Here is a 15,316-nt window from a genome sequence, read left to right as displayed (position 1 = left end):
ACTAAGGGGAACAGCTGCTCCCTATCCACCCTGTCCATGCCCCTTATCATCTTGTACACCTCGATCGGGTTGCCCCTCAGTCTTCTCTGCTCCAGTGAAAACAACCCAAGTCTATCCAACCTCTCTTCATAACTTAAATGTTTCATCTCAGGCAACATCCTGGTGAATCTCCTCTGCACCCCCTCCAGTGCAATCACATCCTTCCTATAATGTGGCGACCAGAGCTGCACACACTACTCCAGCTGTGGCCTCACCAAGGTTCTATACAACTCCAACATGACCTCCCTACTTTTGTAATCTATGCCTTTTGGGTGTACTCCCATACGGGACATAAAATTAGCAAGCAGATAAAGTAAGAAATTAGGAAGGCAAATGACACTTTGGCCTTTATTACAAGTAGATTGGAGTACTGGAACAAGGAAGTCTTGCTACATTTGTACAGGACATTGGTAAGATTTCAACTGGAGTACTGTGAGCAGTTTTGGTCTCCATATCTAAGGAAGGATATACTTGCATTGGAGGCAGTACAGCGAAGGTTCAGTAGATTGGCTCCTGGGATGAGAGATTGTCCTATAATGAAAGAGAGAGTAAATTAGGTCTATACTCGGCTGACATTGGAGAGGTGATGGCATTGAAACATATAAGATTCTGAAGGGGCTGACAGGATAGACAATGAGACGTTGTTTCCCCTGGTTGGGGAATCTAGAACATCGGGGGCACAGTCTCAGGATAGGGGATTGATCATTTAGGACTGAATTGAGGAATTTCTTCACTTGGCGAGTCGTGAAACTTTGGAATAACCTGGCCCAGGGGGATTTGGATGCTCCATCATTGAATATATTCAAGACTGAGAGAGATGGATTTTTGGTTTCTGAATGGCTATGGGGAGCATGCGGCAAAGCGGAATTGGGGCAGAAGATTATCCATGATTGTATTGAATGGCAGAGCAGGATAGAGGGCCAATATGGTCTACTCCTCCTATTTCTGATGCTCCATGAAGAATGTAGACAAGCATGTGTAAGTGTACCTAAAAATTAGATTTTAAAGTGGTGAAGCTGCAACACAACGCTACATGCAAATGGAATAGTATGATTTAGGCAAAACTAAATGATCTGCAACAAATAGATTGGGTAAAAACTCGACAGCCCAACCACATCCAGTCATGACTAGTAATGGACAATTTACTTCATGAACGTTCCCCATGCTCAATGATGGCAGAGTGCAGCAATTGAATTCATTGTTTGAACGTTAAATCAGGCAACTTGACCTTGATTGGTCAAGGCATTGCCCTGAGGAATGAGTCACTGAATGGCTGTCACTTAGTTTGTTTAGCTGAAACAGGCGCAAGGTGTATACATGTTCTTTCTGTCTGCAAAGAACAGGGCCCTATGTATTAATATATGTAGCTTCCAGTACTTGCAAATCTGTCACACTGCGAGCCCAACTGACAATCTTAAATTGGTTGTCAGCATAATTCTTAGCCCAATGCAGAGTATTTAGCAAATGTCTAGTCGCGAAATCACATCAAACGTTGGACACTGTTTTGAGTTTTGCAAGCACGGGCTGGTTGGGTGCAATCTGTACCTTGCCCATTGCGAACAGTAGCTGCGACATGCTGGTGATACGATCTGCTAGTCTTTGGGATGTATGGCCTACATACCTAGCATCACACTGGCACTGAAATTCATATACCACATTACTCATTTGTGTGTTAGGCAGAACACCTTTTTGGCTTGATGGCAGCATCCTGTTAATGGCAAATTCCACTTGTGTTGCTACTTCATAGCAGTGTGAAACAGCTAGCTTCACCTGTTGCTAGATTTTTGAGATATCTTGCCCTTCCAGGGTAACCTGAGGCAGATTGTGTACTTTTCAGGGCCAAAAGTGACAGCCTTAGGCTTGTTCCTTAAGCAGATTCTCTGGTTTTCAATTTATCTGTGTGTTTGCTGGGAGAGGGTGTTGGTTGAAGGTTGGACCTAGTGTTGTTTGCAGCTCACAGAGAAACCTTGGGAGCTGTTAGCAGGTTCTAGGCAGTGAGGGCTCAGAAGAGCTGAGGAGGTGACAGAAGATCACTGGTTCCATGCCAAGCAGTTGGGGCTCAGAGGAAGCCCTGGGAGCTATTTATAGTTTGGGGAAACCAGGAGACTGGAGTTCTTAGAAACACAGGAGCCAGCTTAGTAAGGCTAGTGTCTGTGTAAGTGTGCCGGTAATTGGAGGTGGGAGTACAGCTTTGTGAATCTAGTGGAATGCAGTTTTAAGGGAAGTGGTTGAACCACCTGGAGGTCAGCAGTCGTTGGGGCAATCCAAGTTGGAGTGGCTTTTGAGGGAACTCAGCGGCTACACTTTCGAAAGTGAAGAGTTGAAATCTGTCATGAGGGAGACATAAGACCATAAGATGTAGGAGCAAAAGTAGGCCATTTAGCCCGCTGAGTCTGCTCCGCCATTCAATGAGATCATGGCTGATCTGATAATCCTCAACTCCACTTTCCTGCCTTTTTCCCATACCCTTGATCCCCTTACTGATTAAAAATCTGTCTATCTCAGCCTTGAATATACTTAATGACCTTGCCTCTACAGTCCCCTGCAGTAAAGAATTCCACAGATTCAGTACCCTCTGAGAGAAGAAGTTCCTCCTCATCTCCGTTTTAAATGGGCACCCCTTACTCTGAGATTAAGCCCTCTGGTCCTGGCCTCTCCCACAAGGGGAAACAACCTTTCAGCATCTACCCTGACAAGCCCCCTAAGAATCTTATATATTTCAATAAAGTCACCTCTCATTCTTCTAAATTCCAATGAGTACTACTCAACCTCTCCTCATAAGAAAATCCCTCCATACCCGGGATCAACCCTTCTCTGGACTGCCTCCAATGCCAGCATATCTTTCCTTAGATAAGGGGACCGAAATTGTTCACAGTATTCTAGGTGTGGTCTAACTAGTGCCTTGTATAGTTTTAGCAAGACTTCCCTATTTTTATACTCCATTTTCTTTGAAATGAAGGCCAACATTCCATTTGCCTCCCCTATTACCAGTTGAACTTGTATGTTAGCTTTTTGGTATTCATGTGCAAAAACTCCCAAATCCCTCTGTGCTGCAGCCTTCTGCAGTCTTTCTCCATTTAAATAATATTCAGCTCCTGCCAAAGTGCATAGCCTCTCATTTTCCCACATTATATTCCATCTGCCAAGTTTTTGCCCACTCACTTAACCCATCTAGATCCCTCTGTAGTCTCCTTGTATATCCTCACCACTTGCCTTCCCACCTATTTTTGTGTCATCCGCAAACTTGGCATTAGTACATTCACTTCCCTCATCTAAGTCATTAATATATATTTTAAATAATTGTGGCCCCAGTACTGATCCCTGTGGCACCCCACTAGTTATGGGTTGCCATCCCAAAAATGCCCCCCTTATCCCAACTCTGTCTTCTATTAGCTAGCCAACCCTTTATCCTTGCTAATATACTACTCCAAACACCATGGGCTCTTATCTTATTAATTGGCCTTATGTGCGTTACCTTATCGAACGCCTTTTGGAAATCCAAATATATTACAACTATTGGTTCCCCTTTATCTATCCTGATTATTACCCCCTTAAAGAATTCTGATAAATTTGTTAGATTTCCCCTTCATGAAGCCATGCCGATTCTGCTTGATTAGATTGTGTATTTTTAAATGCTCTGTGAGTACATCCTTTAGACTCCAACATTTTCCCAACGATGGATGTTAAGCTAACTGGCTTATAGTTACTGTTTTTTGGGTGTTACATTGGCCGTTCTCCAATCCTCTGGGACTTTTCCAGATTCTAAGGATTCTTGGAAGATTACTACCAGTGCATCCACTATCTCTGTAGCTACTTCCTTTAATATCCTAGGATGCAACCCATCAGGTCCAGGGGACTTATCGGCTTTTAGCCCCCCTAGTACTTTTTCTCTAGTGATAGTTATTGCAGAATTTTAACGATATTGTGACTCACAGTGGACACTGACATCTGGATGAGTTACTGAGAAATCAGTGGGATCTGTCTTGGTCGCACCTGCCATTAAATGAGCAGTGTGGAGTGTTCGACCACGGTCTGCCTGCTAATTCATATTTACCGCATGTTAATTCTGAATGTTCAAGTTTATTTTGTTTATTTAAAACTGTGGAAGCTTGTGGCTTTATTCTCTTCGTAAGCTTTGTCTACTTTAAACAAAAAGTTACTGGTCCCTAACTGTAATAGAAGAGGATTCAAGGAATGTGCCCACCAAATTTGGTGAATGGAAAATGTTAGCCATTGCCACCTGAGCTCATGCATGCAATTATTACCCTTTTGAACATTGTCATCCTATCTTATATTCATCATTGGCTTTAAAGAGTTGTCAGCTGCAAGTTTTATTAGCCAGAATGTACTCACTTTTAACTCGTTCTTAAATAGTGTGAACAGCAGAGAACACTGAGTACCTACAGAACTTGAATACGAATTTCCCCCAGGCAGAGCATGACAGTCTTTGGAACTCTCTTTCTCAAAAGGCAGTGGAAGCAAAACCTTTGATTATTTTTAAGGCAGAGGTAGATAGACCCTTGATAAGCAAGGGGGTGAAAGGTTATTGGGGGTATGCAGGAATGTGGAATTGAGGTTACAATCAGAACAAGCATGATCTTATTGAATGACGGAGCAGGATCGAGGGGCTGAGTGACCTACTGCTAATTCTTATGTTCATATGTATGTTCGTATGTTCAATTTATTATTACCCTTTTTTTCTATTGTCAAACCAACTTTTAATCCAAAAACAAAATATTGTGGATGCTGGAAATCTGAAATAAGTATAGAAAATACTGGAAAAGCTCAGCAGGTCTGGCAGCATCTGTAGAGAGAAAAACAGAGTTAACGTTTCGAGTCCATATGGTTCTTCTTCAGCGCTGAAGAGAAGTAGAAATGTGATGCACTTTATACTGTTGAAGAGAGTTGGGGATGGAGCAAGTGGAGCAAAATAGAAGGTCAGGAATAGGGAGCTTGGGAGAGATTTGACAAAGATGTCATGGACATGAGACAAAGGGAGTGTTAATGGTAGTATTAAAGACTTAGTGTTGAATGTGCTATTGGTGGCCTAAAGGTAAGATAGTACAGTGGGTTGATAGCAGAACAAGGGTCAGTGCTCTGTGAAAGCAAAACGTAAGAACATGAGGGCCCTGTGGGGAGAGGGAGCTGGGAATTTTTTTTTTAAAAAAAGATCAGCTATGAAGAGAGACTTGATGGACTAGGGTTGTTTTCCTTAGAGCAGAGAAGGCTGAGGGGGGATCTGTAGAGGTATACAAAATTATGAGGGGTATAGATAGGGTGGACAGGAAGAAACTTTTCCCCTTAGTGGAGGTGTCAATAACCAGGGGCATAGATTTAAGGTAAGGGGCAGGAGGCTTGGAGGGGATTTGAGGAAAACCTTTTTCACCCAGAGGGTGGTTAGAATGTGGAACACACTGCCTGAGAGGGTGGTAGAGGCAGGAACCCTCACAACATTTTACAAGTATTTAGATGAGCAATTGAAATGCCGTAGGATACATGGCTACAGGCCAAATGCTGGAAAAAGAGATTGGAATGGATAGGTGCTTGATGACCGGCACGGACACGATGGGCCGAAGGGCCTGTTTCTGTGCCGTATAACTCTATGACTCTATCAAGATGGAGGACAGAGTTCATGGTTTGAAGTTGTTAAACTCCATAATAAGTCCAGAAGGCTGTAAAGTGCCTGATTGGAAGATGAGCTACTGTTCTTCCAGTTTGTGTGGGCTTCACTAGAACATCGCAGCAGGCTAAGGATGGAAATGTGGGCATGAGAGCAAGTTGGTGAATTAGAATGGCAAGCAACAGGAATGTCAGGGACTTGTGGACTGAGCAAAGGTGTTCTGCAAAGAGGTCACCCAGTCTGTGTTTAGCCTCCCCAATGTAGAGGAGACTGCATTGTGAGCAGCAAATACAGTAAACTAAATTGAATAAGGTGCAAGTGAATCACTGGTTCACCTGAAAGGAGTGTTTGGGGCCTTGGACGGTGAGGAGGGAGGTGGTAAAGGGGCACGTGTTGCACCTTCTGCAGTTGCATGGGAAGGTGCCGTGGGAAAGGAATGAGGTGTTGGGGGTGATGGAGGAGTGGACCAGAGTGTCACAGAGGGAACTGTCCCTATGGAATGCTGACAAGGAAGGTGAGGGGAAGATGTGTTTGGTGCTGGCATCATGATGGAGTTGACGGAAATGGCAGAGGATGATACTTTGAATGCGCAGGCTGGTGGGGTGAAAAGTGAGGACAAGGGGAACCCTATCATTGTTCTGGGAAGGAGGGGAAGGGGTGAGGGTGGAGGTGTGGGAGATGGGTCAGATGTGACTGAGGGCCCTGTCAGCTACAGTGGCGGGGGAGACCTCAGCTCAGGGAAAAAGAGGACATGTCAGAAGCACTGTTTTGGAGGTAGCATCTTTGGAACAGATGCAATGGAGGTGGAGGAACTGAGAGAATGGGCTGGAGTCCTTATAGAAAGCAGGATGTGAGGCGGTGTAGTTGAGGCATCTTTGGGAGTCATTGGGCTTGTAGTGAATATTGGTAGTCTATCACCAGAAATGGAGACAGAGAAGCCAACGAAGGGAAGAGAACTGTTGGAGATGGACCATGTGAAGGTGATAGAGGAGTGGAAATTGGGAGCAAAATTGACAAATTTTTCAAGGTCCAGACGAGAGCATGAAACGGCACTGATACGGTTATTGATGCACCAGAAAAAGAGTTATGAGAGGGCACTTGAGTAGGACTGGAACAAGAAATGTTCCACATACTCCACAAAAAGACACGTGTAACTGGAGCCCATAAGGATACTTTTAATCCAGGTGGCCATTTGGCAATGATGAAATGAACATTAGTCATCTTATTAACAAATTTTCATTAAATGCCGACTAAATTTTCATCTAAATTATCGGTTGGGTAGACCTGATAGTTGTGTTACTTACTCAAGGAATTCCAACAAATTTGTGAAGCATGACCAAATCGTTCTGAATCTGTGCTGAATTGTTTCAGATTTCCTAGGTGAATCACAGAATCATGGTGCAGAAGAGGCCCTTCGGCCCATTGAGTATGCACCGACACGTGAGAAACACCTGACCTACCTACCTAATCCCATTTACCAGCACTTGGCCCATAGCCTTGAATGTTATGACGTGCCAAATGCTCATCCAGGTACTTTTTAAAGGATGTGAGGCAACCCGCCTCCACCACCCTCCCAGGCAGTGCATTCCAGACCGTCACCACCCTCTTGGTAAAAAAGTTTTTCCTCACATCTCCCCTAAACCTCCTGCCCCTCACCTTGAACTTATGCCCCCTTGTGACTGACCCTTCAACTAAGGGGAACAGCTGCTCCCTATCTACCCTGTCCATGCCCCTCATAATCTTGTACACCTCAATCAGGTCGCCCCTCAGTCTTCTCTGCTCCAACAAAAACACCCCAAGTCTATCCAACCTCTCTTCATAACTTAAATGTTTCATCTCAGGCAACATCCTGGTGAATCTCCTCTGCACCCCCTCCAGTGCAGTCACATCCTTCCTATAATGTTGCGACCAGAGCTGCACACACTACTCCAGCTGTGGCCTCACCAAGGTTCTATACAACTCCAACATGACCTCCCTACATTTGTAATCTATGCCTTTTGGGTGTACTCCCATATGGGACATAAAATTAGCAAGCAGATAAAGTAAGAAATTAGGAAGGCAAATGACACTTTGGCCTTTATTACAAGTAGATTGGAGTACTGGAACAAGGAAGTCTTGCTACATTTGTACAGGACATTGGTAAGATTTCAACTGGAGTACTGTGAGCAGTTTTGGTCTCCATATCTAAGGAAGGATATACTTGCATTGGAGGCAGTACAGCGAAGGTTCAGTAGATTGGCTCCTGGGATGAGAGATTGTCCTATAATGAAAGAGAGAGTAAATTAGGTCTATACTCGGCTGACATTGGAGAGGTGATGGCATTGAAACATATAAGATCCTGCTATAACATCCTGCTGAATCTCCTCTGCACCCCCTCCAGTGCAATCACATCCTTCCTATAATGTGGCGACCAGAACTGCACACACTACTCCAGCTGTGGCCTCACCAAGGTTCTATACAACTCCAACATGACCTCCCTACTTTTGTACCCTATGCCTCGATTGATAAAGGCAAGTGTCCCATATGCCATTTTCACCACCCCACTAACATGCCCCTCCGCCTTCAGAGACCTATGGACACACATGCCACTTTGTTCCTCAGAACTTCTTGGTGTCATGCTGTTCATTGAATATTGGTGGCATCCTAGAAATTACTTCTGAGCACTTCTACCATATTAAGTGTTGACGCAACTGGTTCTTGTACTCGTATTCAACTCCTTTTCTTGAATATTGTGGTAACAACTGTTAAATGCTCTCTTAGTGTTCAGCAATTCCAGACACCCCAAGCTGAATTCCCTCTATTCTATTGGGACCAATCATTCATCCAAACAAGCCTTTTTTTTAAGCTCGTCTATTCAAAGAGCAAGTCTCTATCTAAAGTGCTCTGTCAAAGCTCTTAATCTATTATCCCGGATGAATTTCAGAATCAGAAAATTGGCAATGTATGCTGTAATTAGATATCAATATTTAGTTTCTTGTGACAAGGTGTATTGCTCATGAAATATCTCTTAAAGCCAAATCTGATTTCTGTTGCTTTAAGTTCACTTTATGGTTTACATTTGGCATTTTATAATATTGTATCTCTTGTTCAAAGCACATGAAGTTTTTGACTTCCAAATTTGTTCTTCTAATAGTATTGCTTGCAACAGATGAGTTAGTGGTGATAGGCCAATTTTATTTGATCTGGTCTTATGGCAGTAATTCTAAGGGATTCTAAAGGATGGTGATTTATTCCCAACTGCATAAATCTGAATTAGGATCATATAGTATGGAAGGAGGCCCTTCATCCCATCATGCCTATTTAAAAGATCTATCCTACTCCCACTCCCCTGCTCTTTATCTATCCCACTCCATTGCATTGGAAGCAGTCCAGAGAAGGTTCACTAGATTGATTCCTTGGATGAAGGACTTGTCATAAAAGGAGAGCTTGAGCAGGTTGGGCCTATATTCTTTGGAGAAGTGGTCTTATTGAATCATATAAGATTCTGAGTGGGCTTGACTGGGTAGATGCTGAGAGGATATTTCCCCTCATGGAGGAATCTAGACCTAGGGGGCGCAGTTTAAAAATAAGGGGTCTCCCATTTAAGGCTGAAAAGAAGAGAAATCTCTTATCTCAGAGGGTTGTCCGTCTTTGGATTTCTATTCCACAGAGAGCAGTGGAGGCTAGGCCAATTAATATATTCACATCTGAGATGGACATTTTTGATCTACAAAGGGAGTTGAGGGTTATGAAGGACAGGTAGGAAAGTGACGTTAAGGCCACAGTCAGATCAACCATGATCTTAACTGAATGGCACAGTAGGCTCGATGGGCCAATTGTCCTGCTCCTGCTGCTGTTGCTTACGACCTCATGATTACTGTCTTGCTCTTTCCCAATTACCCTACAGTTTCTTTCCCTTCAAGTTAGTACTGTGTTTGCTTCAGGCATCCTTTTAGGCGGTGCCTTCCAGATGATCATAAAACACTGTATTAAAAAGAATTCTTCTCATCTACCCACTCTTTTTTTGCTAATTAATGTAAATTGGTATTTTCTGGTTCTTGACACTCCTGCCATTGATAACAGGTTCTCCTTATTTACTGTAAAATGCTTCATAATTTTGAACATCTCCATTAAATCTCCCATTCTCTGCCTTAAGGAGGCCAATTCCAACAACATAAAGTAGTAGCAGAAAATGCTGGAAATACTCAGGACCATCTGGCAGCATTCATGTGGACAGAAGCTGTGTTAACCTTCTGGTTCATGTCCTTTTGTCATAGCCCAGCTTCTTTAGTCTTTGCATTAATGAAGTAATGAAGCTCAGGTTCCACTTTGTGTAAGGCAAGAGGACCCTAATGATTACCATAATAGGAACATATTCAGGCACTTGCCCCAGTTCTGTGGTATATATTTTTTGTAGTGGATGCATTGAAACAGAGAAAAATAAAATGGCTGGTTCAGTGCAAACTGTGACATTATAGGCTGAGTTTTTTCACTAGTGTGCTGATTCCAACATCAGGATGATTCCTGGGTCGAAAACCATGAGCTTGGGACAGTGTGGTGGGAATGATCTTCCCACAAGCCGTTACTATGAGTGTCGTCCCATTAGGGATGCTAGGCAGATGACAGATGCAGGAGGGCCAAAGTGCCCAAAGAGAAGGGCAGAAGCCCTACTGCAGATTGTGTATGCTGTTTGGGTGAACACAGAAGGAGAGGGTGGCATAAGATGGAGACATAATAGTGATGCTGGAACCATTAGCCAAGTCCTTTGCCCAGCACTATCCCATGAGAAACACTGCCAATTGAAACTATTTGTTAGTGGATGTTTGAAGATTACCACTTTGCTCCTTCTTGGATAACTCTGCTTGTGCATTTGCCCTTGAGTCCTGTGAGGAGGAGACTTGCAGATGCTGTGGGAGCCCTGTGTACTACTGACAAAGTGGCAATGCCCACAAAATACCTATGGATTGCTGCTATAATAATATTAATTATTTTCCTGCCGCTTCCGGGTGAGTTGCTGTCCACACATGCAGACCTCTCCTGGGAGAAGCAGCAAGTTGCAGGGACATGTTAGAGAGCAGCAGCAATGCATCTTATTATAACTTTCCAGGGCTCCCTGCCTCCAAACCCACTTCCAAGTGGCTGGCAATTGGCAGGGCTATTGGACACCATCTTCAGCCGCTCCCGTTAGTACAGCTCTGGGATCCACATGGGGCTTTATTCCTTAGACACGTTGGTCTAGGAATTGGACTGTCCCAAAATTGGAGCAAAGTGCCTGTGCTGTGCCTACTGCATGTGCCTACAGAGGTTGACAGCAAATTGTTATGCTGTCTTCATTTGTTTTTTTTTTAACCTGCGAGCTGTGGGTGCCAGTTGAGGACTTAGAGGCAGCTTCCCAGTTATGTGAATTCGGCCGACCTGGACACTGGCTGACACTCTCGGCTGTAATCCGTGAGGATGTACATAAACTGAGAGCATAAAAGCGGTAGCTGGCAGGGGCTCGTAGGTTTAATAAGGCAAATAAAAAGATGTAAAACTTAACTTTTCATGTGGCAGCCATCAGCAGTCCCTTAAAGAATGCTGGTTTGGCTGCTAAGAGCCTGAAGAAACTGACCGCACAATGCATGGCATCTGCTGTTGTCAGTCAGAATCAAATTGGGCAAAATGAGCCTTGCGCAGGCGTCCAAGTCCCCTTTTTGCACATCGAGGAGCCCTCACAAATATCATGGCAAAACACTTGCAGTGCAAATGAGCCGGTGCACTCTGCCTGCCACATTGGACACTGAAGCACCCACTTTGCAACTATAAAATGAGCACAGTTTCTAGGTTATTGGCAACTTACTGATGTTCATTGTTCTCTGCAAAGATTTCCTCACAAACAATACGGATTTCCCTTTCATCCTGATTGTTATGGAGTTGGTCTGAGGTGGTATGTGATATATGCAAGAATACAGAACAAAATTAAATTAGCTATCAGTGTATTCATCCTTTGTATAAAATAGTCCTTCACATACCAAGATTCCACATAGCAAACCACTTGGTCCTCCCTGAGGGCTAGGTTGTATGTTTTTATTATATTGTCATGATCTGCTTACTCTAAGGAATGACTTATTCTGGCAGCTGGTGAGAAATGAGTTTATGTGAAGTCATATCACTGTCCAAATACTCTACTAGGATGATGTCCCTTGTGCTATTCCAAATGAAAATCCCATAACCTGGGGAATGATAACATACTCTGTGGAGGTGGTGGTCAGAGTAGCTTAGGATTGTAGATGCTGTATTGGAGTTGAAAATTTTGCCCAGAGAGCAACTTTTTCTTGGCTAATAAGCCTAGCTTATTGTTGTGGATTTCCTGAAAATGCTTTTCCAAAAACATTGGTTCAAGTCCAAGATTCCACATGATTAAAAACAGGCCAGTTAATTTTGCTTCTCTGGTTGGTGTCAATATAGGAAGGCAATCAGGATAAAATTTGAGGTTACAAATGAGTTTGAAAAAAAACTGATAATATTTTTACCAATATTAGGAAGAAGTGATTGCGTGAAGGAAAAATTGATTCCGCTAATACAAGGGCCTTCGGACACACGAGAGTTACACAAGAGCAAATGGCTGAATGAAAGCAGGAAACCTGAATCACTGTTCGCCCCTGATCTGATAACTTTCAGCATCCAGATTCCTCAGCAAATGGACAGCTATCATAACTCTGGTAAGTGCAAACTTGATGATATACTTTTTATTTATTTGTTGTCATTCCTGTCATGATTGTAGATGAGCACCAAATTAATATAGCATGTCCAAGAATGTAAGGCCTGATATGGATCACAGTCTTGCTAATGTGCCTCTGTAACAATTACTGTGTTCCACCTATGGCGCAGGTATGAAATAAAATAAGAATATGTTGATGGGGCTGGTTAGTTCAGTTTCCTGGATGGCTGGTGCGTGGCTGAGAATAACACCAACAGAGTGGGTTCAATTCCAGTTCCGGTTGAGGTGGACTTGAGATCTGCCTTCTTGCTTGCCCCATGCTTAATGTAGAGTGGTGCTCCTCAAGCTATGGTAAGCAATTGTCTCTCTCTAATAGAGAGAAGCCTATGGTCCATCAATGGCTGTTTACCTAGCTACCTAAAAATATGTTGAGTAGAAATATTTGAGATAAAGGGAACATTTCTTGGCGTGGAGCTCAGAAATGAATACTTTTTCAAATCCTGTTGAATGCAGTACCTTTTATTATCATATGTCCAGAAAAATATAGTTGTTCTCCTTTTTGAATTCGAACACGTGCTTCTCTTTCCCCAGTGAAAATGGCTAAAAAGATGGAATGATTTTAATCTTGTTGTGACTTTTTTTTGAGTTTGAAACCTTTGTAAAGTATGCACGTGTTGCAGCTTAAGAAAGTTTTTATTACCTATTTTAATTGTGCGCTGAATTGAAGTTGCACAGAAACTCCAGAGGTGAGATGACAGTGACTGCCTTTAACATCAAGGTGGCATTTGACCAAGTGTGGCATCAAGGAATGATTTTGTTATGAAAAATCATACTTTTAGGAGGATAAAATACTTTTAAAGAAAACCCAAAAAATACAATAGTGCATTTCAGAAGATAACCTTGTAACACCTGTGAACTGTGCTGTCCCACCTTACTTGAGAGTACATAACATAGAATACATGACTCATTGTTTAGCTTAATCACAATCTGGTGCCTGAGCATTACAAATTTTCTTCTGCTTCTTCAGGGGATGTGAGTTTTGCTGGTAAGGCCAGCGTTTATTGCCCATCCCTAATGCCCTAAAAGCTTTTCTTTTGTGTACGAAGATAATACAATGGTGCACTAATAATTCCTCTAAATTGGCCAATGGTGTAACATTTCTGCACTGATAATCTTCATTTAGTCTAATATTAAATCTGTAATGTATTTAGGAACAGGAGTAGGCCATACAGCCCCTTGAACTTGTTCACCATTTAGTTATTAGTTAGTTAGTTGTTCACCATACAGCTGATCTGTATCTTAACTCCACCTCTTTGTCTATGTTCCATAACTCTGAATACCCTTGCTGAAAAGAATAGTTTTGCATATATCGCATGTCACGTTTAATATGTGCTAAGCACAAAATCATCTGGCAGGTTTTTCTGGTGACATTGACTATTTTGTTGTCTCTTAGTATATTGTTGCAAGGTTTAGTCATATCCACCAGCTCAGTGAGTAATGCCACAGGAAGTCCACTAGTGGTAACAAATTTGCTGCAGAATATTTCACATTCAGTGAGTATTTATAGAATGCTGTAAATTCCTAGCTTCGAACTGACGAGAATGGCAGAGAACACCCTTAGGTACCTCCCTGCTGTTAAACATAGAAACATAGAAAATAGGAGCAGGAGTAGGCCATTCGGCCCTTCGAGCCTGCTCCGCCATTCATTATCATCATGGCTGATCATCCAACTCAATAGCCTGCTCCCATTTCTCCCCATATCCTTTGATCCCTTTCGTCCTGAGAGCTATATCTAACTCCTTCTTGAAAACATACAATGTTTTGGCCTCAACTACTTTCTGTGGTAGCGAATTCCACAGGCTCACCACTCTCTGGGTGAAGAAATTTCTCCTCATCTCAGTCCTAAATGGTCTACCCAGTACCCTCAGACTGTGACCCCTGGTTCTGGACTCCCCCACCATCAGGAGCATCCTTCCTGCATGTACCCTGTCTAGTCTTGTTAGAATTTTATAGGTTTCTATGAGACCACCCCCCCTTCATTCTTCTGAACTCCAGCGAATGTAATCCTATATAATATAGTCATTGGCTAGGCCATCCCTAAATGCCCTCTGAACAAGAGCAATTAAGAGCCAACCACATTGCTGTGGGTCCAGAGTCATGTGTAGGCCAGACCAGGTAAGGATGGCAGATTTCCTTCCCTAAAAGATATTAGTGAACCAGATGGGTTTTTACAACAATCGACAATGGTTTCATGGTCATCATCAGACTTTTAATTCCAGATTTTTATTGAATTAAAATTTCACCACCTGCTGTGGTGGGATTCGAACCCCGGTCCCCAGAGCATTACCCTGGGTATCTGGATTACTAGCCCAGCGACAATACCACAATGCCATCGCCTCCCCATCATGTGTACCTCAAACACGTGAGAGGCCAGCGGCAGGCTTTCCCCGGGGTCCAGGAGTCCTGCCTGCCGAGAGCTGCCGGCCAATCAAAGGCCGGGAACTCTACTGCACGGCAGCACCACCATGGAGGCAGTGGCCGGTGGGTGGTACAACACCCACCTGAGGCCCAGGATCATCATGGACCCAGAAAGCTCCACAGGCGAGTGATGGCGGGATGGGGTTTGCAGCAAGGGCATGGGAGTGGCTGTTGGACCACCCTCACCACCCCCCCCCCGCCCACTTTCCCGATGCTAGATTCCTTAATCCTGAGTGCCTTTGAACAAGGTACCGTCCCTCCTCCCCCCCCGGCAGCCATGCAACCCCTGCACGGGTTTGCTTGTCATGCTCCCTGCAGGGTGAATGCCCTGCCCACTGTTGGGTTCAATGCCAGCAGCGGCAGGATGAAGCCCTTCAGTGAGCATCAAGTGCCCACTTCGGGGCCTCAATCGGTGGCGGGGTGGAAGGGTGGAAAGGCCATCCACAGGCCTTCCCACCATTGCCTTGACCGGGGCGGAGGCAGGGAGACAGCAGGGTCTC

At 43.7% G+C, this 15,316-nt stretch overlaps 1 protein-coding gene across 4 annotated transcripts in view; it reads left to right on the top strand.

The window, feature by feature from the left end:
• Positions 1-15,316, top strand: part of vps13b (vacuolar protein sorting 13 homolog B) — a 1,109,808-nt gene that overhangs the window by 385,995 nt on the left and 708,497 nt on the right. For all 4 annotated transcript variants that reach the window (XM_078541117.1, XM_078541119.1, XM_078541118.1 and 1 more), the window contains exon 19: positions 12,160-12,339. In XM_078541117.1, coding sequence (XP_078397243.1) covers positions 12,160-12,339 — 180 coding nt within the window. The remainder of the gene's footprint in view (positions 1-12,159; positions 12,340-15,316) is intronic.

This window comes from Cetorhinus maximus, chromosome 4, assembly GCF_964194155.1.
Source record: "Cetorhinus maximus chromosome 4, sCetMax3.hap1.1, whole genome shotgun sequence".
Lineage (NCBI taxonomy): Eukaryota > Metazoa > Chordata > Chondrichthyes > Lamniformes > Cetorhinidae > Cetorhinus > Cetorhinus maximus.
This window is presented reverse-complemented; position numbering and strand designations above follow the sequence as displayed.